At 49.5% G+C, this 24,765-nt stretch overlaps 1 protein-coding gene across 2 annotated transcripts in view; it reads right to left on the bottom strand.

The window, feature by feature from the left end:
• mccc1 (methylcrotonoyl-CoA carboxylase 1 (alpha)) overlaps nucleotides 1-23,473 on the bottom strand; it is a 98,872-nt gene extending 75,399 nt beyond the window's left edge. Inside the window, exons 1-3 of one of the 2 annotated variants that reach the window (XM_038816004.1) lie at nucleotides 23,219-23,473; nucleotides 7,497-7,540; nucleotides 5,102-5,241 (exon numbers count right to left, since the gene is read on the bottom strand). In XM_038816004.1, coding sequence (XP_038671932.1) covers nucleotides 5,102-5,241; nucleotides 7,497-7,540; nucleotides 23,219-23,271 — 237 coding nt within the window. In that variant the 5' untranslated portion in view covers nucleotides 23,272-23,473. The remainder of the gene's footprint in view (nucleotides 1-5,101; nucleotides 5,242-7,496; nucleotides 7,541-23,218) is intronic. The other variant, XM_038816005.1, reaches the window with a different exon arrangement.
• Nucleotides 23,474-24,765: the final 1,292 nt, after the last annotated feature.

Below are 24,765 nucleotides of genomic sequence, written 5' to 3'. Positions count from 1 at the left end.
GGGGGGGGGGGGTGACTAAAGACTTTGAGGACTATGATCCTTTTTGTTTGGGCACTCTCGAGTTCCCCTGACTTTAAAAAAAAAGTTTTTGTTTTCTTGTATGGGGGATAGTTGTAAAGTAGGGGAGGGTGTGTTGTTGGAATGAAGTATGCCAGTTTGGGGGGTGTTTATGGTATTGTTGGAGGGAGGGCCTTGGGGTGTGGATTTCTGTTTGCTTCCTATATTGCTTGACACTAAAGTTGGGTTTGGGTGGGGGAACTAGATACATGGTGTGGCAGGGTCAGTTTTTTTCCTCACCTAGGTGGGGGTCAACTGGCTAGCAAATTTGTTAGTTAACAGGAGCGGAGAGGGGGATGGGGGGAGATGGCAGCAGCCGGTTACCTATTGGGGGAGGGGTGGAATGGAGGAATTTCTTTTGTTTCTTATGGTAACAAGCTTAGGGTACGGTTAGCACTGTCGCTTTACAGCACAAGAGACCTGGGTTTGATTGCTAGCTTGGGTCACTGTCTGCAGAGTCTTAATGTTCTCCCATGTCTGCGTGGGTTTCCTCCGGGTGCTCCGGTTTCTTCCCATAATTCCTGAAAGAAGTCCTTGTTAGGTGAATTGGACATTCTGAATTCTCCCTCAGCGTACCCGAACAGGCGCCGGAGTGTGGCAACTAGGGGATTTTCACAGTTAATTCATAGCACTGTTAATGTAAGCGTACTTGTGACACTAATACAAATTATTATTACAAGGTATATTTATTTTGTTGGGGTTGGGGGAGGGGGGAAGGTTTTGGTGGGCTGTTTGTCTGGTGTTCAGGAGGGGGTGGGGCTGAGTGCGAGGGAGTGGGAGAAGGGGAGAAGCAGTTTGCTGATGGTGCAAGTTCCTTTGTGTTTAATAAGTGGTTGTATGGGGGTGATGGCGGCCACCTTGGGTGGGCCTGGAGCTGGCACAGGTCGCTGTCCCGCCTGACAAGATTCATGGGAGGGTAATGGCTGATCCTGTCTGGTTGGTCATATGGGATGTGAGGGAGTTAAATGGACCAGTGAAAAGGTCACGGATTTTTGCCAGTTTGAAAGATTTGAGCTGATATGATCTTTCTACAAGAGACTCATTTGAAAGGTAAGGGTCAGACAAGGCTGCGGAAGGTTAATAAGAGGGTGACTATCTCGGCGGCGAATGTTATGGTGGACTCAGGAGAGAGATATGTAATTTTAAGTGGGGCATTAGCGGCATGTCGGTAGTTTTGGTTAATGTATATGCACCGAATTGGGATGAGACACATTTTATTCCTGGTGTCTTTTCCTGATCTCGATATGCATCGGTTGATTATTGGGGGTGGCAGGCTGATTCAGAACAGTTACTCGGATGAGGGGTTGGAATCTGCCCCAGGGAAGGTCAGGTGTGTGTGCGTGCGTGCGTGCGTGCGCGCGCGTGCGTGCGTGCGTGCGTGTGTGTTCTGGCAATGCATTGGGAGTCTCGTCTGCAGGGATGGTTTTGGAAGAGAAGTCAGGTTTTATTAAGGGCCGGCAACTTTCAGCAGCCAACATTAGGAGACTCTTGAATGTGGTGCTGTTGCTCTCCTCAGTAGCCGAACGCTGAGAAGGTGATTGATCGGGTTGAGTGGAGGTACCTTTTGAAGGCTATGGAGCAAATCAGTTTTCAGCTAAAGTTGATGTCCTGAGTTAGGCTTTTGTATAGGGCTCCTACTGCGAGTTGCCAGTAGTAATGTCCTGACCTCAGGTACTTTCAATGGAACAGGGATACAAGGCAGGGGTGCCCATTATCCCCGCTGCTGTTTCCTTTAGCAATCGAGCCACTGATCATTGCGCTTGGATCGTCTTCTAAGTCAAGGGGAATAGAGCAGGGAGGGAGGGAGCACAGTGTGTCCCTTTATACGGATGATTTGTTGTTGCACATTCAGATCCTCTCTCTCTCTCTCCAATGGGGTGGTGGAAGATAATGGAGATACTCAGGAAGTTTGCTTCCTTTCCAGTATCTGGGAATTTAGGTGGTTAATGCTTGGGCCTCGCTCCATAAACAGAACTTTGCCTGTCTAATTGATGGGGTGAAGGCTGATTTGTGAAGAGGTAGGGATGCCCTTCCTTTGACTTTGGCAGGTAGAGTTCACACAAGTGAAAAGGAATATTCTTCCAAGGTTTCCGTTTCAATGTTTCCCAGTCTTTCTTTCTAAGGCTTTCAATAAATTAATATCTACATTCATTTGGGTGGGCAAGACTCCTCAGGCTGCGTGGGACTTTTTTTTTGCAGAGATAGACAGTATGTCGTTGTTGGTGCCGATCTGTAGGAATCGTAGATTTGTTCGGCTTGGTCTAGATTAAACATTGAGGGCATGGAAGACGGAGGTGTTTGGGAGATTTAGAGACCTGATTTTGGAGGGTAGGTTTGTATGGCTAGAAGAGATTTCAGAGAGTTCCAGCTTACGAGAGGAAATGTATTTAGATATCTATAGGTGCAAGACTCTATGCGGAAAGAGCTACTTTAGTTTCCCCTGGTGCCAACGCCTTCCCTTTGGATAGGGTCCTGTCTTTGGATGAGCTAGGGGAGGGAAGGATCTCATACATTTATGGGCAGATGATGGCAACTGAGCGGGGTTCTTTGGAGGAAATAAAGAGAAACTGGGAGGACAGGTTGCAGTGGTCTTGTGCGGATGTGTGGAACGAAGCTCTGCAAAGGGTCAACTCCACCTCGTGCGAGATTAAGTTTGATACAGTTCAAGGTGGTGCATAGGTCGCACTTGACTAGGGCGCGTATGAGTGGGTTCTTCCTGGGGGTGGAGGATAGATGCGAGAGATGCTCTAGGAGGCCGGCAAACCACACGCATACGTTTTAGTCTTGCCCCAGGTTTGCTGATTTTTGGGTTTCTTTTTTCGAAACCAGTATCAGGGATTCTAGAGGTTGAGGAACTGGTTACCGTCAGCAGTTACGGGTGAGTGGGGGGGGCAGGCAGGAGGCAGGGAGAAATGCGCTATGGGATAGTAAAATTTGGTATGGATATTTTATCTGTTATAAACAAAAATTGTTGAATAAAATATTTTTTTAAAAGAACATTATATCTTACAAAAATAATCCATATCTTAGACTTAGGAAATGATAATGCCCAAGATGTGTACATATAAGGATCCAGGATAATGCTAAAAGCAAAATACTGCAGATGCTGGATAACGGAAATAAAAACAGAAAGTGCTTGAAGAATTCAGCATCTGGCAGCATCTATCACTTCCCTGCCTTTTGGCTAAGATGAGCGTGGGATCAGATGTAATGCCTGGATCTGGTATGTCTTTCTTTTGGAGACCATGAATTGGATTCAATTTGAATTGAATTGGTTTTGGATCAGGCAAGGAGTTGGATTAGGGGTTCGCCCCCGTCCATACTCTTGAGCTCTGGCTTTGTAACTCTGATAAAAGTAATGGATAAACTGAACATAGGGTGAAACATAGTTTTTTCACGTTTTGGTGATGATGGTGATGTTTACAAATGTGACCTAATATCCAAGTTTCCAATGGCCACTGACTTATTCAGTTTGTTCACATAGTTTAAGCGAAGATAACAGATTGAGGATTGAAAACAAATATTAATCACACACTAGTAGAATCAAGAGATATACACAAGCAGAGAACAACTGAAATTCTAAATGACTATTTTATTGGAAGTATACTGGGCGGAATTCTCCGCAAGGCCCGACGCCGTTGTGAAACCTGGAGAGGTTCACGACGGCATCGGAAGGCTCTCCCGGCCCCCTATTCTCCCCTACCCGGGAGGATAGGTGGGCCGTACCAGGAAACTCAGCGGCCGGGCCTTGTCGCTGGCTTCAAGGCCCGGCGCGCCAGAAATGATGCCGCGGCGGATCCTAATGACATCAGACGCACATGCGCGGGTTGGACAGCTCAAACCCGCGCATGCGCGGTTTCCGTCTTTCTCTCAGCCGACCCGCAAGACGTGGCACCTTTATCTCGCGGGGCGGCGGAGGGGAAAGAGTGCGTCCCCTTGAGACGCCGGCCTGACGATCGGTGGGCACCGATCGCGGGCCAGTCCCCTCCCGAGCGCGGTTGTGGTGCTCGATCCCCGATCCGCCCCCCCCCTAGGCCGCACACTTACTTGTCGCGCCATGTTCACGACGGCAGCGACCAGGTGTGGTTGCCGCCGTCGTGAACAGGTCGGGAACAGCAGGCCGCTCGGTCCATCCGGGTCCGAGAATCGCGGGCCGCCGTGAAAAACGGCGGCCCGTGTTTCTCCGAGCGGCGTGTCAGAAAATCGGACACGCCATTTTGGGGGGGTTGGGAGAATAGCGGGAGGTGCAGGAGCGGACCTCCCGCTATTCTCCCACCCGTCGTGGTTGCAGAGAATCGCGGCCACTGGCTTTTGCTATACCTCATTCCACACTCCAAACACACTGGGAAAATCAAAAGAATGAGCACTTGGATCACTATACATAAAAAAGTACTTTGCCCATTTTTGGATTTAGGATATTCACAATGACCGGAATGGCAGATTATAGCATATAGAAGAGCAAAATGCATCCCCCCCCAATCTGATTCATACAAGTATGAACAGTATGCCCAATGCTAATGCCTGTGCACTGGTGTCTGCTACTGTCACACACTTTAGCATGCCCCTAGAGATAACACACAGCCCAGGACAGCTCACCCAGATAAGAGACTGTACATCAAAAGTAAATAGACTTTTTTTTTGAATGGGTGGAATAACAGGAATGGAATCTAGAGTGTGGAATGCAATAGTTAAGTCCCAAACTCGGAGTGCCTAAAACAATTAGCTGCGCATGAAAGAAAATAATTCTGGGGGTAAGACGCATCCTCTGTGGGGTTGCAAACCGCAGTAGTGGACCAGCTGCTCATTATGCACCCCCATCTAATTTTACTATTCATTACCTTTAAAAGGTATAATGGACAGCTGAATCATTTCCAACTGTCATGTGCCTCCAGTGAAGCAAAGTTTTACCTCAGTCCATCTGCCAGTACTAGCATTATTCACTCTGATAAGTAAACATAACATCACGCCATTGGATCAATCTATATAAAGAATCAATATATAGTTTGAAACTTAATTTTATGTGTTCTCCTATGTCATGGCATACCATTGCGACATGCATGGAGCTTTTGTCTGCTTCACTGTAAACGGCTACGGAGCGAACCCCCATCTTCTTTGCTGTCCGCATTACCCTGCAGGCAATCTCGCCCCGATTTGCGATAAGAATTTTCTCGATTCTGCAACTGCCTGCAAAAACATATTAAAAATACATTTTGATTATATATGAGGCAGCTATATATATATATATAAAATATATATATAAGCAAACTTTCAGAAAACAAACCGACATAAAACTATTACAAAAAATATAATTTTCCTTCCTGTTCGAGCTTTAGCTACCAGTGTCCAAGAGTGATGACAAATGACAAGGTACAAAAATCCTCTAAACTTGGCTCATAATTAGCAATCATCTACTATCCATCAAATAATTTCTAGGAAAAATAATAATAACTTGAGTATAAACCTTACAAACTCTGTCTACAGAATAATAAAATGGTGATAAAAGGCAAAATGCTGGAAATCTGAAATAAAAACAGAAAATGCTGGAAATGCTTAGTAGGCCTGGCAGCATCTGTGGAGAGAGAAATAGAATTAACATTTCATGTCTGTGACCTTTTATCAGAACAATACTACCAGACCCACTGAGCGCTCCTAGTTCTTTTTGTTCTCATATTACAGGCAGTCCTCGACTTTACAACGTTCAAGTTATGACGAACGGCACTTACGACGTTTATAAATTGACACCCCATTTCGACTTTACAACATCGATTTTGACTTTACAACTCCACGCCAGCACGTTCACACATGCGCATTGATGTTCTGCGCTGCCCATCTATATGACAGGACAGGGCAAACCTTCTTTATTATTTTTTTTTTAATTTAGAGTACCCAATTCTTTTTTTTTCCAATTAAGAGGCAATTTACTGTGACCAATGCACCTAACCTGCACATCTTTTGGGTTGCGGGGGTGAAACCCACGCAGACATGGGGAGACTGTGCAAACTCCACACGGACAGTGACCCAGGGCCGGGATTCGAACCCGGGTCCTCAGCGCCGCAGTCCCAGTGCAATCCACTGCGCCACATGCCGCCCCTAAACCTTTTTTATGATGTTAGAAATTAGAGCAGTATTCTTAAATCCTTTTGGCTCAACCAGCAAGATTTAACACATTTATATGCTTATGCTGTATTTAATATGTGTACAGACTCGCTGAAGTTCAAGGTTCAACAGGCAACGACAGTGATCGAATGGCTTCATTATTTCCTCTGCACTAACCGAGGAAAATGTGCTAAGCACGCAGACAGCAACAGTCGTCGCTGCGACTTGACAGGTTCGGGTCTGCAAAGCACTGCTTGGAAGGGTGGTAGAGGTGGAGGCAGGTTCAATCAACACATTCAAGACAGCATTTAACACTGCGGGATGCTCCAGGAGTGATTTCCAGCCTTGGTCCAAGAACCAATCCCTCATTTATAACATTGTTCCCATGGGAAAATCAGTTTCGACTTATAATCTTTTGACTGACAACATGGTTTTCTGGAACCAATTGTGTTGTAAGTCCGAGGACTGCCTGCATACTTAAGTGATTAACTTTCCTTCACTAAGAATACCTTGCCTTTTGGTAGAATGCGGAGGGTGAATTCTTAATACATCATTAGTTTTCAATTGATTCAAGCTTTGGGCTGTCATCCAGAAATTAAATGGTTGGTCTCATGGCTGTGACACCAGTGTTACATGATATATAAAAACAACTTTGAAAGCTCTAGATCTTTAAATAGTGGATAGATGCCATACTGATTCACAAGGGTGGCAAGTTCTCAATTTAGATACCAAGTTAACCCATTTGAGGTCCAGAGCCTCAGAAACTGTGGAAGTGGCAATCTAATCAGAAGGCTAAGCAACAGAAAATCCACGAGTTGAGAAAATGGGCAGAATTTCTTCAAAAGTGATTCACTATTAACAGAAAAGGTGTGAAAAAAGATCTGAAATGGAGCATTCCTTTAAAATCAGCCTTCAAACTGCTATACTGGATACTAGCAAATCAATAGCTTTCAGTCAGCAAGCAGGAACAAAAACAACATGCAGACACCAGCCAAGTGGGTCCACGGCTATCAGGTGTTCACAAGGGTCCAGTGCAATTAGTTGAACAGAATATTTTTGGCCATGAAGCGACTTCCTTCTGCAAGCAGAAGTGCATAATCCTATTCAAAATTCTGGGAACAATATCTATTCAATATTGCATTGGCTGCTTGTATAGCATAAAAACAACACAGCTCCAATTATATTGTCACGTGCTGGCACTGCTCTGGACATCAACTCTTCTTTGCAATACTTGGAAACCGATGTTCTAAATTGAACGTATTTAATCAGGACAAATTACGCAACGATTACAAATTGGTGAAAGTCATCAGTGAAACCAGCATCAATAATACAAAAAAATATACCTGTTGAAGCATTTCTTAAGAAAGTCAGCGCACAAAACCATCGCCTGTGAAGTTTAAAGGAAAGAAACATTAACTTAAAACAAGACTAACAAGGTTAGTGCTATACTAAAAAGGTCACGCAAATCAGAAACATTGATTTAGAAAAAATATGGGCTTGCAGCAGAACTACTCCTGCAACACTTGTTTAAGAGCATAAAAATGGTTAGCGATTGAAGTGTTTTATATTAAATCTAGTTCAGATCAGTTTGAAAGCTGGATCTTCATACAGTCGGTTTAAGCTAAACTTCCCGAGAAAGTAGCTTCCTTGTATTTACTATTGTCTTTGTTATCTATTCCTAAAAGTATAGATATTATATCCCTAGTACAATTTAATATGAGAATAAGGTGCGTTGGACCACAAAGTTAAATTATCCCCATTCTATACAGATCAATCCCTGTTTAACCGCATTCTACAAAATGTAAATTCTAATTTTGTACAAGACAAAGATTGTGGGGCACAGGCTTAATGTGATTTGCAAAAGAAGCAAATATGATGTGAGAAAAAACATTTCACACAATGACTGGTTCGGGTCTGGAAAGCACTGCTTGGAAGGGTGGTAGAGGTGGAGGCAGGTTCAATCAACACATTCAAGAGAGCATTAGAAGATTATTCAAATAGAAACAGAGTGCAGGGGTACGGGGGAAAGGCAGGAGAATGGCATCAAGTCATGATGCTTGTTTGGAGAGCCAGTACAGACACAAAGGGCCAAACAGGTTGAATTGTATCCAACCACCCAACTTATGGGTGTACCTGCACCACACATGGACTGAGGGGGTTCAAGAAAGCAGCTCACCACCATCTTCTCAAGGGCAATTAGGGGTGGGCAATAAATTCTGGTCTAGCCAGCGACACAAAAACCCTGTGGAAAAAAAAAACAGGGCAGCACTGTAGCATTGTGGATAGCACAATTGCTTCACAGCTCCAAGGTCCCAGGTTCGATTCCGGCTTGGGTCACTGTCTGTGCGGAGTCTGCACGTTCTCCCAGTGTGTGCGTGGGTTTCCTCCGGGTGCTCCGGTTTCCTCCCACAGTCCAAAGATGTGCAGGTTAGGTGGATTGGTCATGATAAATTGCCCTTAGTGTTGGGTGGGGTTACTGGGTTATGGGGATAGGGTGGAGTTGTTGACCTTGGGTAGGGTGCTCTTTCCAAGAGCCGGTGCAGACTCAATGGGCTGAATGGCCTCCTTCTGCACTGTAAATTCTATGATTCTATGAACAGCCTCTTTCTGCGCAGTAACAATTCTGTGATAGAATGATAAAATGTTGCAAAAATTTGATCCCTCTACTGTGCCAGCTCTTTAATAGAGTTGTTTAATTGGTCCCACACCCTGGCTCTTTCCCCCAGAGTCTTGTATTCTTTTCACTTCCAATTATCTATTGAATTTTCTTTCAGGTAATGCACTCCAGATCACTCTCACTTACTGTGTAAAAGAACGTTCATCCTCCCACCACAGGCTCTTTTTACCGATTGCTTTAAATCTATGCCCCTGTAGTTACTGACTTCTCTGCGACTGGACAGTTTCTCATTTACTCCATCAAACCCATTTATAGAATCATAGAATTTGCAATGCAGAAGGAGACCATTGGACTCATTGAGTCTAATCCACCTAACCTGCGCATCTTTGGACTGTGGGAGGAAACATCTCTATCAGATTTCCTCATCCTAAACAAAGCAAAGCTGTTTGATACTTTCAGGCGGTTGGTGGTTGTAAAAAGTGCTATACAAACACAAGCCTTTTTTTTTTCATATTGCCACTCCTCGTTTCCTATTAAAAATGCATCACTTCACAATCCTCTGTTAAATTCCAAGTGCTATGTGTTGATTAATTTCATCATTTTACCAGTCTGTCTGTGTCCTCCCGAAGACTGTGACTATCCATCTCTTTGTTTACTATATTTCCAAGTTTTGTATCATCTGCAAACTTTTAAATTATTTCCTGCATACCCATGTCTAGATTATTAATATATGTAAAAAGAGTAGTGGCCTTAATACCGACCACCGGGAAATGCCACCGTAATCATCCCCCAATCCAAAAATCAAACATTCATCATTACCTTCGACTTTCGGTCGCTAAGTCAATTTTGCATCCTTGCTGTCACTGTCTCTTGAATAGCATGAGTTTTAGCATATTCAATTTAGAGTTACCGTACTATTAACTAAAGGTTTACAATGTTACTTAGATTTTCTCTTTTAAAAAAATTTTTTTATTCTCCTTTTTCACATTTTCTCCCAAATTTACACCCACCAACAATAAATAATTATCAGCAACAAATATGTCAATCCCCATAACAATAACAACGATCCCATCCTCCCACCAAACCCCAAACATTAGCCCGCATGTTTACATAAACAAATGACAAAAAGGAATCAGGAATCACCCATAGTCACCCTTAATACACACAGCACCCCCCTCCCTCCAACCCTCCCACCCATCCCCCCCCAACTAATGTTCGATGTTATCCAGTTCTTGAAAGTGCATGATGAATAATGCCCATGAATTGTAGAAATCGTCCATCCTTCCCCTCAGTTCAAACTTAACTTTCTCAAGAGTCAAGAATTCCAACAGGTCCCCCCACCACACCAGGGCACAGGGTGGAGAGGCTGCTCTCCATCCCAACAGGATCCGCCTTCAGGCGATCGATGAGGCGAAGGCTACAACATCTGCCTCGTGACCCATTTCCAACCCTGGCAGGTCCGACATGCCAAATATGGCCTCCCGGGGACCCGGGTCCAGTTTCACATGCACCACCTTGGAAATTACCCTAAAAACCTCCTTCCAGTAATCCTCTAGCTTTGGACAGGACCAAAACATATGAACGTGATTAGCCCCCTCCCGCAACATTCACACACATCTTCTACCCCTTCAAAGAATTGGCTCATCCTTGCCCTCGTGAGGTGTGCTCTGTACACCATCTTCAGCTGTATCAGCCCCAACCTCACACACGAGGTGGAGGCGTTCACCCTCCAGAGCACCTCACACCAGAACCCCTCCTCTATAACCTCTCCCAACTCTTCCTCCCACTTTGCTTTGATCCCTTCCAGTGGTGCCTTATTCTCTTCCCAAATAGATCTGTAAACCGCTGACACTACCCCCTTCTCCAGCACTACCTGCAGCAATGTAGAGGCCGGTTCCTCTGGGAAGTTCTGTGTCTTCTTTCTAGCAAATCTCGAACCTGCATGTATCTAAACACATCCCCTCGCTCCAGCCCATATTTCGCTTCCAGCTCCTTCAGTCCTGCTAACCGACCCCCAAGAAACAATTCTTTTAGTGTCTTAATTCCCTTCTCCTCCCATTTCTGAAAATTTCCATCCCACCTCCCTGGCTCAAAACTGTGGTCCCCCCGAATCGACATTTCCCTTGACCTTGCCCCCAACCCGAAGTGTTGGCGAAACTGCCTCCAAATTCTCAATATTACCCGACTCCGAGTATTTCCCCAGAGCTATTGGGAGTGGCGCTGTTGCTAGTGCTTTCAGCCCCGACCCCCTGCACAAACTCTCCTCCATTCTGACCCACTGGGAATCAACCCCTCTGACCCAGCTCCGCACCTTCTCCACATTTGCCGTCCAGTAGTAGTACATCAGATTTGGGAGACCCAAACCCCCTGCCTGCCTTCTCCTCTGCAGCAGCACCTTTCTCACTCTGGCCACCTTCCCTCCCTATATAAATGAGGTAATCGTTCCCTCAATCTCTCTGAAAAAAGCCTTTGGCAGGAAAATCGGTAGGCATTGAAAAATCAACAGAAATCGCAGCAACACATTCATTTTAACCGCCTGTACCCGACCGGCCAGTGACCGAGGGAGACCATCCCACCTCGCCAGGTCGGCTTTCACTCTCCCCACCAAACTAGAGATATTGTACCTGCCTCCCCCACGCCCAGGCAACTTGCACCCCCAGATACCTAAAATGAGTCCCTGCCCTACGGAATGGCAGCACCCCCCACCTCCGGCCGAGACACCACAATATACTCACTTGTCTAGAATCAGCTTGTACCCAGAGAAAGACCCAAATACTCGAAGTAGTTCCAATTTCCTCCTATCGACAACTCGGTTCTGACACGTATAACAGCAAGGCATACAAGGACACCCTATGCTCTATTCCCCCCCCCCCCCCCCCCCCACGCACTATTCCTTTCCATGCTCCAGAACTTCTTAATGCGATGTCCAATGGTTCAATAGCAAGTGCAAACAGCAGGGGGGACGGGGGACATAGGACATCCCTGCCTCGTCCCACGGTGGAGAGAAAAGTATCTCGAGTTGATGTTGTTTGTGCGGTCACTCGCCCTCGGCTCCTTATATAGTAGCTTTACCCAGTTCACAAATCTTGGTTCAATCCCAAACCGCTCCAGAACTGCCATCAAGTAGCCCCATTCTACCCGGTCAAATGCCTTCTCGGCGCCCAATGCCACAACCACCTCTGTTTCCTTCACCTCCGCCAGTGCCATAACGACATTCAATACCCTCCTAATGTTCGAAAAGAGCTGCCTCCCTCTCACGAACCTCGTCTGATCCTCACCTATCACCTTCGGGAGGCACCCCTCCAGCCTATCTGCCAGTACCTTTGCCAATACTTTTGCGTCCACATTCAGAAGTGATATGGGCCTATACGACCCACAATCCGTCGGATCCTTATTTTTTTTAGCAACAGTGAAATCGATGCCTGCCCCAAGGTTTGTGGCAACACCCCCTTCCCTATCGCCTCTTCAAATATCCCCACCATCAGGGGTGCCAGCTTATCCTTGAATTTGTTATAATATTCCACCGGAAACCCATCCGGCCCTGCTACCTTCCCCGATTGCATCCTCCCAATCGCATCCTTTATCTCCTGCTCCACTATTGCTCCTTCTAATGTAACCCCGTCCCCCTCCCCCAGCCTCGGGTACTCCAACCCATCTAGAAATTCCTGCATCTCATGGTCTCCCCCAGGTGGCTCTGACCTGTACAACCTCTCATAAAACTACTCAAAAACATTGTTGATCAGATCCGGAGCCACCACCAACTTCCCTCCCCTTGCCACTGTTTCCCTCCAGCGCTGACCTGCTATTCATACACCTTATCTCCATGTTCATAAACTGCACCCCTTGCTCGTCTCAGCTGGCGCATCGCTTTCCTGGTGGACAGTTGGTCGAAGCTCCTGTAGTTCCTTCCTCTTTTCCAGCTTCGCTGGGTCCCCATCTTCTGCATAACTCCTATCTACCTCCAACATCTCATCTATTACCCTCTGCCACTCCAACCTCTCCTCTTTGTCCACCCTGGCCTTGAACGAAATTACCTCAACCCTCACCACTGCCTTCAGAGCCTCCTAGACACTGCCTTCGACACCTCACCCGTACAGTTGAAACCTACATATTCCTTAATTACCTTTTCAATTTTCTCACAGAACACTTGGTTCCCCAAAAGCCCTACATCCAGTTTCCACCCCGGTCTCTGCGTTACCCCCTTCTTCAGTACCATATCCACCCAATGTGGAGCATGATCTAAAACTGCAATTGCCAAGTATTCCGACCCCTTGACTCCAGCCAGCAAAGCCTTCTCCACCACAAAAGAAGTCAATCCGCGAGTATACCCTATGGGCTGCTGAGAAAAACGAGTACTCCCGTTCCCTTGGGTGCAGAAACCTCCAAGGGTCCACCCCTCCCATTTCCACCATTAGCCCAGCCAGCGCCTTCGCCCCCCCACCCCCCCTCCCCCGATGGGACCAGCGAGCGCGGCCATGATCTGTCCAACCTTGGCTCCTGCACCAAGTTCTAGTCCCTCCCCCCCCAACAATCAGTTTGTGTGTGTCCAAGTCAGGGATGGATGGCCCCAAACACCTTCTTTGCGAATCCCACATCGTCCCGATTGGGACCGTATACACTTAACAGCGCCACTAATCTCCCCTCCAGCGCCCCTGTCACAATCAAATATCTACCCCCCTCTCCATCTGGAAGTGTACTCTTTTTCTGACCATTACCCCTACCCCTCGAGCTTTCCGTCAAATCCAGAGTGAAACACTTGACTAACCCAGCCCTTTTTAAGTCTCACGTGGTCCTTCACCCTCAAGTGAGTCTCCTGCAGCATTGCCACATCGGCTTTCAGACTTTTAAGATGCGCAAGCACCTTTGAGCTCTTGACCGGACCTCTTAACCCTCTCACGTACCACGTGACTATCCTAACTGGGGGTCTCTCACCGCCCCCACCCCTTCTTATCCACCACCATCATACCACCGGCCCCTGTCCATTATTAACATCGAGCCCCTTCCTCCCCCCTCCCTACATTTCCCCTTGAAAAAACATCTCCCAGCATCAATCCCTTCCCCCCCCCCTCTCACTCGCCTCGCGGCCCATTGAAGCCTACTATCCAGGCTCCAACGTCCGCAGCCCACCTCACCTCCGTTCACTAGCTGACTTTAGTTAGCTAGCGCGGATTGCTCCCCCGCCAAGATATAGCGTCCCCTTCCACCCAGTCCCAGAGAAAGGAAAAACAAAAACAATCCAACCCATACAATTCACTAAAATAAGATATAACCGTCGCAACACAGAACGCCAATAAACCCAATCATTAACTTGAACTCTGTAACAATGCAGAGAAGTAAATTACAATACACATCAGTAAAAAGAAAGTTGTAGCATTTATACATTTTCCAGCTGCCCAAACAGTCCACAGTCTCTCTTCCAGCTCCGCTCCTCACGTCTGTCCCAAGCCTTCTGCCCTCACGAATGCCTCAGTCGCCTCCACTGTCTCAAAATAAAAGTCTTTGGCATTATACGTTACCCTCAGCTTCGCCGGGTACACCATACCAAAGCGCACCCCCTTTTTGTGCAGTGCCGCCTTCACTCGCCCAAACACCGCTCGTCTTTTTGCCAACTCCACCGTCAAGTCCTGGTAGATCCGAACCACAGCACCATCCCATTGCACCTCGCGCTTCTGCTTCGCCCAGCTTAACACCTTCTCCTTCATGCAGTATTTATGGAAGCAGATAATGACTGCTCTTGGCGGCTCATTCACTTTGGGCTTCAGCCTTAATGACCGATGAACTCGGTCTAGCTTGTGCCGAGAGGGGTTCTCACCCTCCCCCATCAGCTCCGCCAACTTCTTACCAAAGTATTCTGTTGGCCTTGGGCCCTCTGTCCCTTCGGGCAAGCCCACAATTCTCAAATTGTGCTACCTTGAGCCGTTCTCCAAGTCCTGAGCTTTGCTCGGTGTCCTCTGTTGACCTCCACCACCCTCTGCAGCTCATCCCTCATGGTGGTGAACTGGTCACTGTGCTGTGACACTGCCTCCTCCACTTCCTTCATCTTCTCGACCTGCTCTCTCACCTCGGCCGATGTCTTTGCCACAGCTACTCTCACCGGGGCGATTGCCTCCTCCACCAATTACTTCAATGCGACAGCCGTTTCCTTCCTCAAGGCCTCCGTGTGCCTCGCAATCTATTTTTCCAGCTCCTCCGCCATCACCTCGGTCATCTTCTCCGCCATAAGTAGTGCGGCCCCACCATGCGGTTCGGCTTCCGCCATCTTGTCAGCACTTTTGCTTGTCCTCTCATTCAGCGGCTAGCCCGCGTTTCCTCCTTTCTTTGATGCTGCTCTTCGCATCCTTTAGCGGCTTCTTCTTTTTCCCTTCTTTTTCTCCCCCCTTCACCTCTGTCCTTTATCAATGTTTCTTTTTTTTTTGAAAAAAAACAAACAATTTTTCTTCCTACACACAAAAAAAGGGGAGAAAAAAAACTTTCACTAAACTGCTTTCTCTTCTCCTTTACATTCCCCCAGAGTTCCCCTGGGACCGGACTTTAGCCTTCTTATTGCATTCTAGGTGGGAGCCATCCGATGTGGGACATCCCACCTACATCGCACCCTGGCTTCGGGCCTGCTACCTCGGCCTCCTTTTGGCTCTGCCCCCGCTGCTCTGGCCTTCGAGCATGCTGGGCCCAGCGCCTCAGCCCCCGCTGCTCAACACCCGCGCGGGGTTCGTCACCGGTTTTCAAACTAGCCCCACTAGCTGCCCGTGACGGCCCCAAAGCCCGACGATAGTTGGGGGGGGTGATCAATAAATCGGGGAAATCCCCGAAAGCGCCGCAAATCATGGCCACCGGCGGGAGCTCTTCTTGATGCAGTCACCCTGCTTGCATACACCACCGGAAGTCTGTTACTTAGATTTTCATTGAACGGGACTTCCGGTGGCGGCGATGACGAAGGAAGCCACACATTTGGAAGCTCCCGTTTTAAACGGACTTTTCGGCTCTTTTTAGAGCCCAAAACGGAAATTTTTCGACGTCTCCCGGTGGGAGAAGGTGTGCTGATCGACTTTCCCCACAGTCCATGACTTGAACTCGGAGTGGAAAGGGGGAAAAAACGGCAGCAGCTCCCCAGAAAAAACGGGGGAAGGAATCCAAGGTGGCGGCTGGCGGAGCTCCAGAGGAGTGGAAGCAGTGGGCCCAGGAGCAACAAGCTGCTCTCCTGCGCTGCTTTACAGACTTCAAGGCTGAGGTACTGAGCTCTCTGCAGGAAACGAACAGAAGGCTGTCGGAGATTCAGACGACCCAGGGTGCTGCCATCAAGGAGTTGCAGACGCAGGCCACCGAACGAGAGGAGGAGGCCGTGGTCCTCGTGAGTAAGGTGGAGGGACACGAGGCACTCCATAAGAAGTGGCAGGAACGCTTCGAGGAGCTTGATCACCGCATGAGGCGGAAAAACCTGCGGATCTTGGGCCTTGCGGAGGGGCTGGAGGGGTTTGACCTGACAACCTACATGGCTACAATGCTGAACTCGCTAGTGGGGGCCGGGTCTTTCCATCTGCCCTTGGAGCTGGAGGGAGCACACAGAGTACTGGCCAGGAGGCCTAAGGAGAATGAACCCCGGCGTGCGGTGCTGGTGAGGTTCCACCGGTTCAGTGATCGGGAGTGTGTGCTGCGCTGGGCCAAGAAGGTGAAGAGCAGCAATTGGGAGAATGGGGTAGTACGGATCTACCAGGATTGGAGTGCGGAGGTGGCTAAGCGGCGGTCCGGATTTAATCGGACGAAAGAGGTGCTTTACAGGAAAAAGATAAAGTTCGGAATGTTGCAGCCCGCGCGCCTGTGGGTAACTTATTCGGACCGGCATTACTATTTTGATTCCCCGGAGGAAGCGTGGGCCTTCGTGCGGACGGAGAAACTGGACTTGAACTAGGGGTTGGGGGTTGCGGGGTCGGTTGTAATGCTTTATTGCTGGTTTCTGCTGTTGCTGTGTTCTTCTTTTTTTTGTTTTTTTGCACTTTTGCAATTTCGATATGGTTATTTATGGGGGTGTTGTTCTGTTATGTTTTTTTTTGCTGTGGGGCATTGTTTGAGTTTTGTATCTTGCGGGGAGGGTCGGGGGGGTTTGTTGTATTCTATGTCGGGTTGGGGGTATGGAGTGGGGCTGGTATTTGGGAGCTGCGTCAGAAGGGTGTGGTGGGGCAGTGCGAAAGCGCGGGCTTTCCTCTGGTTTCCCGCGCTGCGGGGCTGGGGGGCGGAGACGATGACGGGGGGAGGCGGGGCCTTAACCGGTTCTTCCCCGCGCTGGAGCGGTGCCTGGAGGAGGGATAGATTGGGGGATGATCCCACTTTGGGAGGGGTCGGGTTATTGGCGGGAGTTTCCGGGGTCAGCAGAAGCTAGCTGACCCACGGAAGTACAATGGAGGACGGTTCGCGGCTGGGAGGGTTCCTAGCCTGGGGGGGAAGGGAGGGGGGGAAAGGGGAATACCGGGTTGCTGCTGGTAGGGTCAGGAAGGAGCTGGTGGGGGCTGGGGGGACAGAGGTGAGGTGTTGTCGCTGTGGGGACTGGGTCGGGCAGGGGGTGCTGGCCTGGGGCGGGCAGTCAACGGGCTATGGCTAGTCGACGGGGGAGGGGGGCATGATGCCCTCTGATCCGGATGGTCACCTGGAATGCGAGAAGGTTGAATGGGCCGGTGAAGCAGTCGAGGGTACTTGCTCATCTGAAGGCACTAAAGGCAGATGTGGCAATGCTTCAGGAGACCCACCTGAAGGTGGCGGACCAGGTCCACCTGAGGAAGGGATGGGTGGGGCAGGTTTTCCACTCTGGGTTGGATGTGAAGAACCGTGGAGTGGCGATTCTGGCTCTAGGACGGGTAGGAGGCCGGCGGCGGCCAAGGTACTGAGAGGGTTTATGGACCAGATGGGTGGGGTGAATCCATGGACGTTTGTGAGGCCGAGGGCACGCAAGTACTCTTTCTTCTCCCACGTACATAGGGTCTACTCTCGGATAGACTTCTTCGTGGTGAGTAGGGGACTGATTCCGAGACTGGAGGAGGCCGAGTATTCGGCCATTGCAATCTACGACCACGCTCCGCATTGGATAGAGTTGGAGATGGGGGAGGTGCGGGACCACCGCCCGTTGTGGCGGTTGGATGTGGGGTTGTTGGCGGAGGAGGAGGTGTGTAGGAGGGTCCGGGCAAGTATTGAGAGGTACCTCGAGGTGAATGATACGGGGGAGGTTCAGGTGGGGATGGTCTGGGAAGCCCTGAAGGCAGTGATTCGTGGGGAGCTGATATCCATCCAGGCACACAGGGAGAGGAGCGAGAGGAGTGAGAGGGATAGACTGGTGGGAAAGATGCTGGAGGTGGACAGGAGGTATGCAGAGGCACCAGAGGAGGGACTGTTGAGGGAGAGGTGCAGCCTGCAGGCTAAATTTGATTTGCTGACCACTAGAAAGGCGGAGGCACAGTGGAGGAAGGCACAAGGGGCAGTGTACGAACATGGTGAAAAGGCGAGTAGGATGCTGGCTCATCAGCTCCGCAAGCGGGATGCGGCTAAGGAGATTGCTGGAGTGAGAGACAAGAGTGGGAATGTGGTGCGGAAGGGGGTAGAGGTGAATGAGGTCTTCAAGGACTTTTACGGGGAACTGTACCGGTCGGAGCCAACGGGGGAGAGGAGGGGAATGGAGAGGTTCCTCGACGGGCTTTCTTTCCCGATGGTGCAGGAGGAGGAGGTGGAGGGGTTGGGTGCGCCGATTGAGCTGGAGGAGCTAGTTAAGGGGATCGGGCAGATGCAGTCAGGGAAGGCACCGGGGCCGGATGGGTTCCCGGTGCAATTTTATAAAAAGTTTGTGGACCTAGTGGGCCCCTTGCTGGTGCGGACACTCAATGAAGCGTGGGAAGGGGGGACTTTGCCCCCGATGATGTCGCGGGCGCTGATCTCGTTAATTTTAAAGAGGGACAAGGACCCCCAGCAGTGTGGTTCATACAGGCCCATATCTCTCCTCAACGCGGATGCTAAGGTGCTGGCAAAAATCCTGGCCACCAGGATAGAGGACTGTGTGCCAGGGTTTGTGCACGAGGACCAGACAGGTTTTGTGAAGGGAAGGCAGCTGAACACGAATGTGCGGAGATTGTTGAATGTCATCATGATGCCGCCGATTGAGGGGGAAGCAGAGATAGTGGTGGCGCTGGATGCGGAGAAAGCCTTCGATAGAGTGGAGTGGGGGTACCTATGGGAGGTGTTGGGGAGGTTTGGATTTGGTGAAGGGTTCATTAGATGGGTAAGGCTGCTATACGAGGCCCCGATGGCGTGCGTGGTCACGAATGGGAGGAGGTCGGAGTACTTCCGGCTTTACCGAGGGACCAGGCAGGGTTGCCCCCTGTCCCCCTTGTTGTTTGCACTGGCAATCGAGCCACTGGCGATGGCGTTGAGGGATTCAGAGAGGTGGAGAGGTTTGGTGTGAGGTGGGGAGGAACATAGGGTGTCGTTGTATGCCGATGACCTGTTACTGTATGTGGCGGATCCGGTGGGAGGGATGCCTGGAGTGATGGAGCTGCTAGCTGAGTTTGGGACCTTTTCAGGTTATAAATTAAATTTAGGCAAAAGTGAGGTGTTTGTGGTGCACCCTGGAGACCAGGAGGAAGGAATTGGTAGGCTCCCGCTTAGGCGGGGAGGGGAGAGCTTTAGGTACCTGGGGGCGCAGGTGGCCAGGGACTGGGGGACTCTTCACAAACATAATTTCACCAGACTTGTAGATCAGATGGAGGAGGAGTTCAAGAGGTGGGACATGCTGCCATTATCGTTGGCGGGGAGGGTACAGTCCGTCAAGAGGTTCTTGTTCCCTCTTTCAGTGCCTGCCCATCTTTATCCCCAGGGCCTTCTTTAGGAGAGTGACTCGCAGTATTTTGAGCTTTGTGTGGGCACATGGGACTCCGAGAGTGAAGAGGGTGTTCCTGGAGCGAGGGAGGGATAGAGGCAGGCTGGCGCTGCCCAACCTTCTGGGGTACTATTGGGCGGCCAATGTGTCAATGGTGCGTAAATGGGTGATGGAGGGGGGAGGGGCGGCATGGAAAAGAATGGAGATGGCGTCATGCAGAGGTACGAGCCTGGGTGCCATGGTAACGGCGCCGTTGTCGCTCTCCCCTAAGAGGTTTACCACGAGCCCGGTGGTGGCGGCGACCCTAAGAATCTGGGGACAGTGGAGACGGCATCGGGGAGAAACAGGGGGCTCGATGGAGGCTCCACTGGGTGGCAACCATCGGTTCATCCCGGGGAACAAGGATGGGGGATTTAGGGGGTGGCAAAGGGCGGGCATCAGTAAATTGAGGGACCTGTTTGTTGGCGGGAGGTTTGCGGGCCTGGGGGAACTGGAAGATAAATTTGGGCTTCCCCAAGGGAACATGTTCAGATACTTGCAGGTAAAGGCGTTTGCTAGGCGACAGGTAGAGGGATTCCCTCTGCTGCCCTCACGGGGGACGATGGACAGAGTGCTTTCGGGGGTGCGGGTCGGAGAGGGGAAGGTGTCCGACATCTATAAGGTAATGCAGGAGGTGGAGTCGTCAGTGGAGGAGCTGAAGGCTAAATGGGAGGAGGAACTCAGGGAGCAGATAGAGGACGGGACTTGTGCGGATGCCTTGGAGAGAGTCAACTCTTCCTCCTCATGTGCGAGGCTTAGTCTCATCCAATTTAAGGTGCTGCACCGGGCCCACATGTCCGGGACTAGGATGAGTAGGTTCTTTGGGGGTGAGGATAGGTGCACCAGATGTTCGGGGAGTCCAGCGAACCACGCCCATATGTTCTGGGCATGCCCAGCACTGGAAGAATTCTGGAAGGGGGTGGCGGGGACGGTGTCGAGGGTGGTTGGATCCAGGGTCAAACCAGGGTGGGGACTCGCGATTTTTGGAGTTGCGGTAGAGCCGGGAATGCAGGAGGCGAAAGAGGCCGGTGTCCTGGCCTTTGCGTCCCTGGTAGCCCGACGAAGGATTCTGCTACAGTGGAAGGATGCGAGGACCCCAAGTGTGGAGACCTGGATCAGTGACATGGCGTGATATATAAAAGTGGAAAGGGTCAAATTTGTCCTGAAAGGATCAATACAAGGGTTCTATGAACGAAGGCAGCCTTTTCTGGACTTCCTGGCTCAAAGATAGGTATCTTGGTCAATGGCAGCAGCAACCCGGGGGTGTTCCTTATTGTAGTTTCTATTCTGTAACTTTATATTGTGTTAATTTGCGTTGTTGTTAAAATGCTGTGTTGTTCATGGAGGTGGGGGCGAATGTTTATGATTGCTAATATTGTTATTTTTGGTATTTTACTATGGTGCGTTATTGTTGTATAAATTCAAAATTTTTCAATAAAAATTATTTAAAAAAAAAAGATTTTCATTGAACATATTAAAAACATATTTTTAGATAGGGGCTTGAAGAAATCTTGCACAATGCATTTTAGAAAGTGACTGGCTGAAAACATCTACTGGGTGACAAAAACTGTAGGATTGGCTCCATAAGGTATGTAAAAACATTTACAACTTACATACACACCATTATTTGAGCTAGTTTGAGAGAGGAGGTCCAAATATCCTCCAAAACAGTGTACTCTTGCTCAGTGATGGCACTCTCACCTCCTGCTGAGGTCATGGACTCGACCCCATTCCAGGCTAGATATTGCAGTTAGCATTGAAAAAACGATGCAGACCTCGAAGAAAGCTGCCCACAAAGATTTAGCGATGACTGTGGTGCAGGTTTCCCTTTCCAGTTTAAATCGGATGCTCGGTCAAGGGGAACTCCTTGGAGTGCAGCAGCAGCAATGTCAGAAAGTAGTCAGTCAATCTCATTCTTCACACACAGCACACCCGAAAGTTAGTAACACTTTTAACACCCTTCAATCTTAATATAAATTTTCACATATCAAAATTATAATGATTGGATTAATACACAAGCCATTATTTTAAATTGTGGAATTTAAAAAATCATACTAGAGAAGTTTGACATTCCACAAATATATTAATTTTTCAGGGCCAAGATTCCATCTGTCCTATCAGAGACCTCATGGTACTGTACAAAGAAAGCAAGGGAATTCTCCTGGTATCCTTGCCAACATTTTCTTAACCAGGCATTTTGTATCGGGTAAGAAACCAACTGGAGGATCACAGCAGAAGCGCAACTGGTGGAAAGCAAACTTATTAAACTTTCATAATAATTCTGCAGTGCAAACACATTCTCAGAGAACAGCCGACAGTTTTTTCCCTAAATAATTTAAGTTTTACAAAAAGTTGGGAAGTCAATGAGTAGTCCTGCACACATCTAATACTTCATTTCCCCCTCAACCTTGGGTACTGAAAGTGCAGAATTGATCCAACCTACAACTTCATTGTGCAAAGTCATTTGCAAAGTCATTTTGAGTTCTCATCAATGCTAAGTCAGAGATATCAATCAGGCCTCAAAAAATTGAGGCAATGTGGATTTTTATTTAATTTTATTTGGCCTTGGGATGGAAGCATCATGAGCTAGACCAGCATTTATTGTCCATCCAGAATTATCCTGAAAAAGTGGTGGTGAGCTGCCTTCTTGAACTGCCGCAACTCATGTCATGGTGCAGATACACAGTGCTGTTAGGGAGGGAAATTCTGGGAATGCTGGAGAAACCTTCCAGGTAAATCTGAACCGAAAAGAATGAATGAATGCAAAGGTCCTGGTGCAAAACAGGAGGTAGCAGGTATCCTTGGATACAGGGGGAGGATATGTGGGGGAGGGGAGAGCTGCCACTGGATACACAGGAGAGGGGGTCAGCCCCTGGATGCCCGGGTGGGGCTGGGAAGGGAACGGTCACTGGATACCCAGGGCGGAGGTGCCTGACCTCTGGATACAGGGAGTGGAGTGGGGCTGGCCACTGGATACCGGGGGAGGGGCAGTATCTGGATACTCAGAGGGGGGGGGGGGGGGTGATGGTACCTGAATACGGGGGGGGGGGGGGGGGGCAGTGGCAGATGGATACAGGGAGGGGGAACTAGAAGCTGGATAGCCAGGGCTACTGGCAGCACTGGATACCCGGGGAGGAGGGGGGGGGGGGGGGGCACTGGCAGCCCGGATACCTATGGGGGGGGGGCGCACTGGCAGCCCTGGATACCCAGGGAGGGGGGGGGGGCGCACTGGCAGCCCGGGATACCGGGGGGGGGGGGGGCACAGGCAGCCCGGGATACCCGGGGAGGGCGCACTGGCAGCCCGGATACCCGGGGAGGAGGGGGGGGGGGGGACACTGGCAGCCCGGGATACCCGAGGGGGGGGGGGGGGGGCACTGGCAGCCCTGGATACCCGGGGGGGGGGGGGGGGCACAGGCAGCCCTGGATACCCGGGGGGGGGGGGCACTGGCAGCCCGGGATACCGGGGGGGGGGGGGGGGGGCACAGGCAGCCCGGGATACCCTGAATTGAAATGTGGAGGTTGGAAGCATCCCCTCCGCCGCCGCTCTGAACACTCACTCTTTCAGGCTTCTCCTGGCCCAGCGCAGCCCCCACTCACTCACCAACGCCATAACGTGAGGCTCAGGGACGGGGCTGCGAGCCGCAGGATCACAGCGTTAAATATCTGATAGCAAATCGCTCCGCCTCCTGGCTGAACGCGGCCTGGCGGCTGATTATTGCTTCAAACCCAGAGCTGGATGGTGCCGGCCCTGTGCCGCTCTGCCCAGCCCAGCTCAACCTCTCAGAAACGCGATCTCAGTGGGATTGCTCCCCACCTTCTCGCCATCCGTACGTCGGCAATTGGCAACCAACCAATCGCCTTGGAGTAAAAGACAATGGGCCGAAACCGTGCAGCCAATCAGATCGGGAACGTTTCAGACAGAAACACCACGGGTCCTAACGCCCACCAGGTAAACAGGGACCAGCTGTGACCTTCATTTCAAAGCAGAGAGGGTAATAGTCCATTCCTGACTCGATTGCAGCTTTTGTCCAAGCTGAGTGATCCAGATTCAAAACGTTAGCTCCCTTCTCTCTCCACAGATGCTATCAGACCTGCTGAGATTCTCCAGTATTTTCTGTTTTTGTTCAGATTCCAGCATCCGCAGCAATTTGCTTTTATCTTCGTGCATTTCTTTTTTTTCAATAAATTTAGAGTGCCCAATTCATTTTTTCCAATCCTCACCCGGGGGCCCTCATTGTATGACATTGCTCAAGCCACAAGACATTTGATTAATGCAATTATAAGATACAAAATAAAAACAAAGAACAAAATCAATCTTTGTGCAAGAGACCTTTCCAAGGAGCTGAGCCAACTAGTTGCTCATCCACACAGTTTGGACGCGGGGGGGTTGTTTTAGCTTCCCATCTCTTTTTTAATGTGGTCAGCCAGGTCGGTAATGTCCTCGAAACTGTCTGGGATATACGTGCAGCACTCGGTCCCAGTTAGGGAACGTGTCCCTCCTTTCTCGGCCAAGATGTAATCGAAGGCTACCCTATTCGGCAGGACTATTGTTCTTACCCGATACAAAATGCCTGGATAGCTACCATTTTGGCATTTACTTCTGAAAGGGCCTCAGTTGTATCATTGGCCATCTGTTCCAAAGCTGCGACTGTTTATAGATTCTCGAGCTGGATTCCCTGCTCCATACCAGGGAAAGGCAATGGCGAAGAACCTTTCAGAGCCATAATGGCTTGTCTGGTTATAAGGTGATGATGTGTCAGAGATTTCATATGGCATACGTAGGGGATTACATATGCTTGTTAGCATGATCCCATCCAATTGCGGGGCACCCATCGGTAGGCCTTGGGCCCACAAACAAAGTATGTGCAGTTGTAGGCCATGTATCGAGTTATTACCTCCCGATGCCAATCTCGGGTGAAGTTCTTTCCACCCGTAAGTTTCCAAAATTGCAAATAGCTCGGGTCGTGATTGTCAGTTGTAGTCACATTGAAGTTCTGGGTACACTTACTATGTCCCACCTTTTATCCTATTCTTTGGTTCCTGACGAAAGGGACCAACTCTTGCGGTCTCCCCAACCCCAAGGTGTTGGCGAGGGCTAAAAAGG

The sequence above is a fragment of the Scyliorhinus canicula genome, chromosome 13 (assembly GCF_902713615.1).
Source record: "Scyliorhinus canicula chromosome 13, sScyCan1.1, whole genome shotgun sequence".
Classification (NCBI taxonomy): Eukaryota; Metazoa; Chordata; class Chondrichthyes; order Carcharhiniformes; family Scyliorhinidae; genus Scyliorhinus; species Scyliorhinus canicula.
Note: the sequence above shows the minus strand (reverse complement) of the source record. Positions and strands in the feature narration are given on the sequence as shown.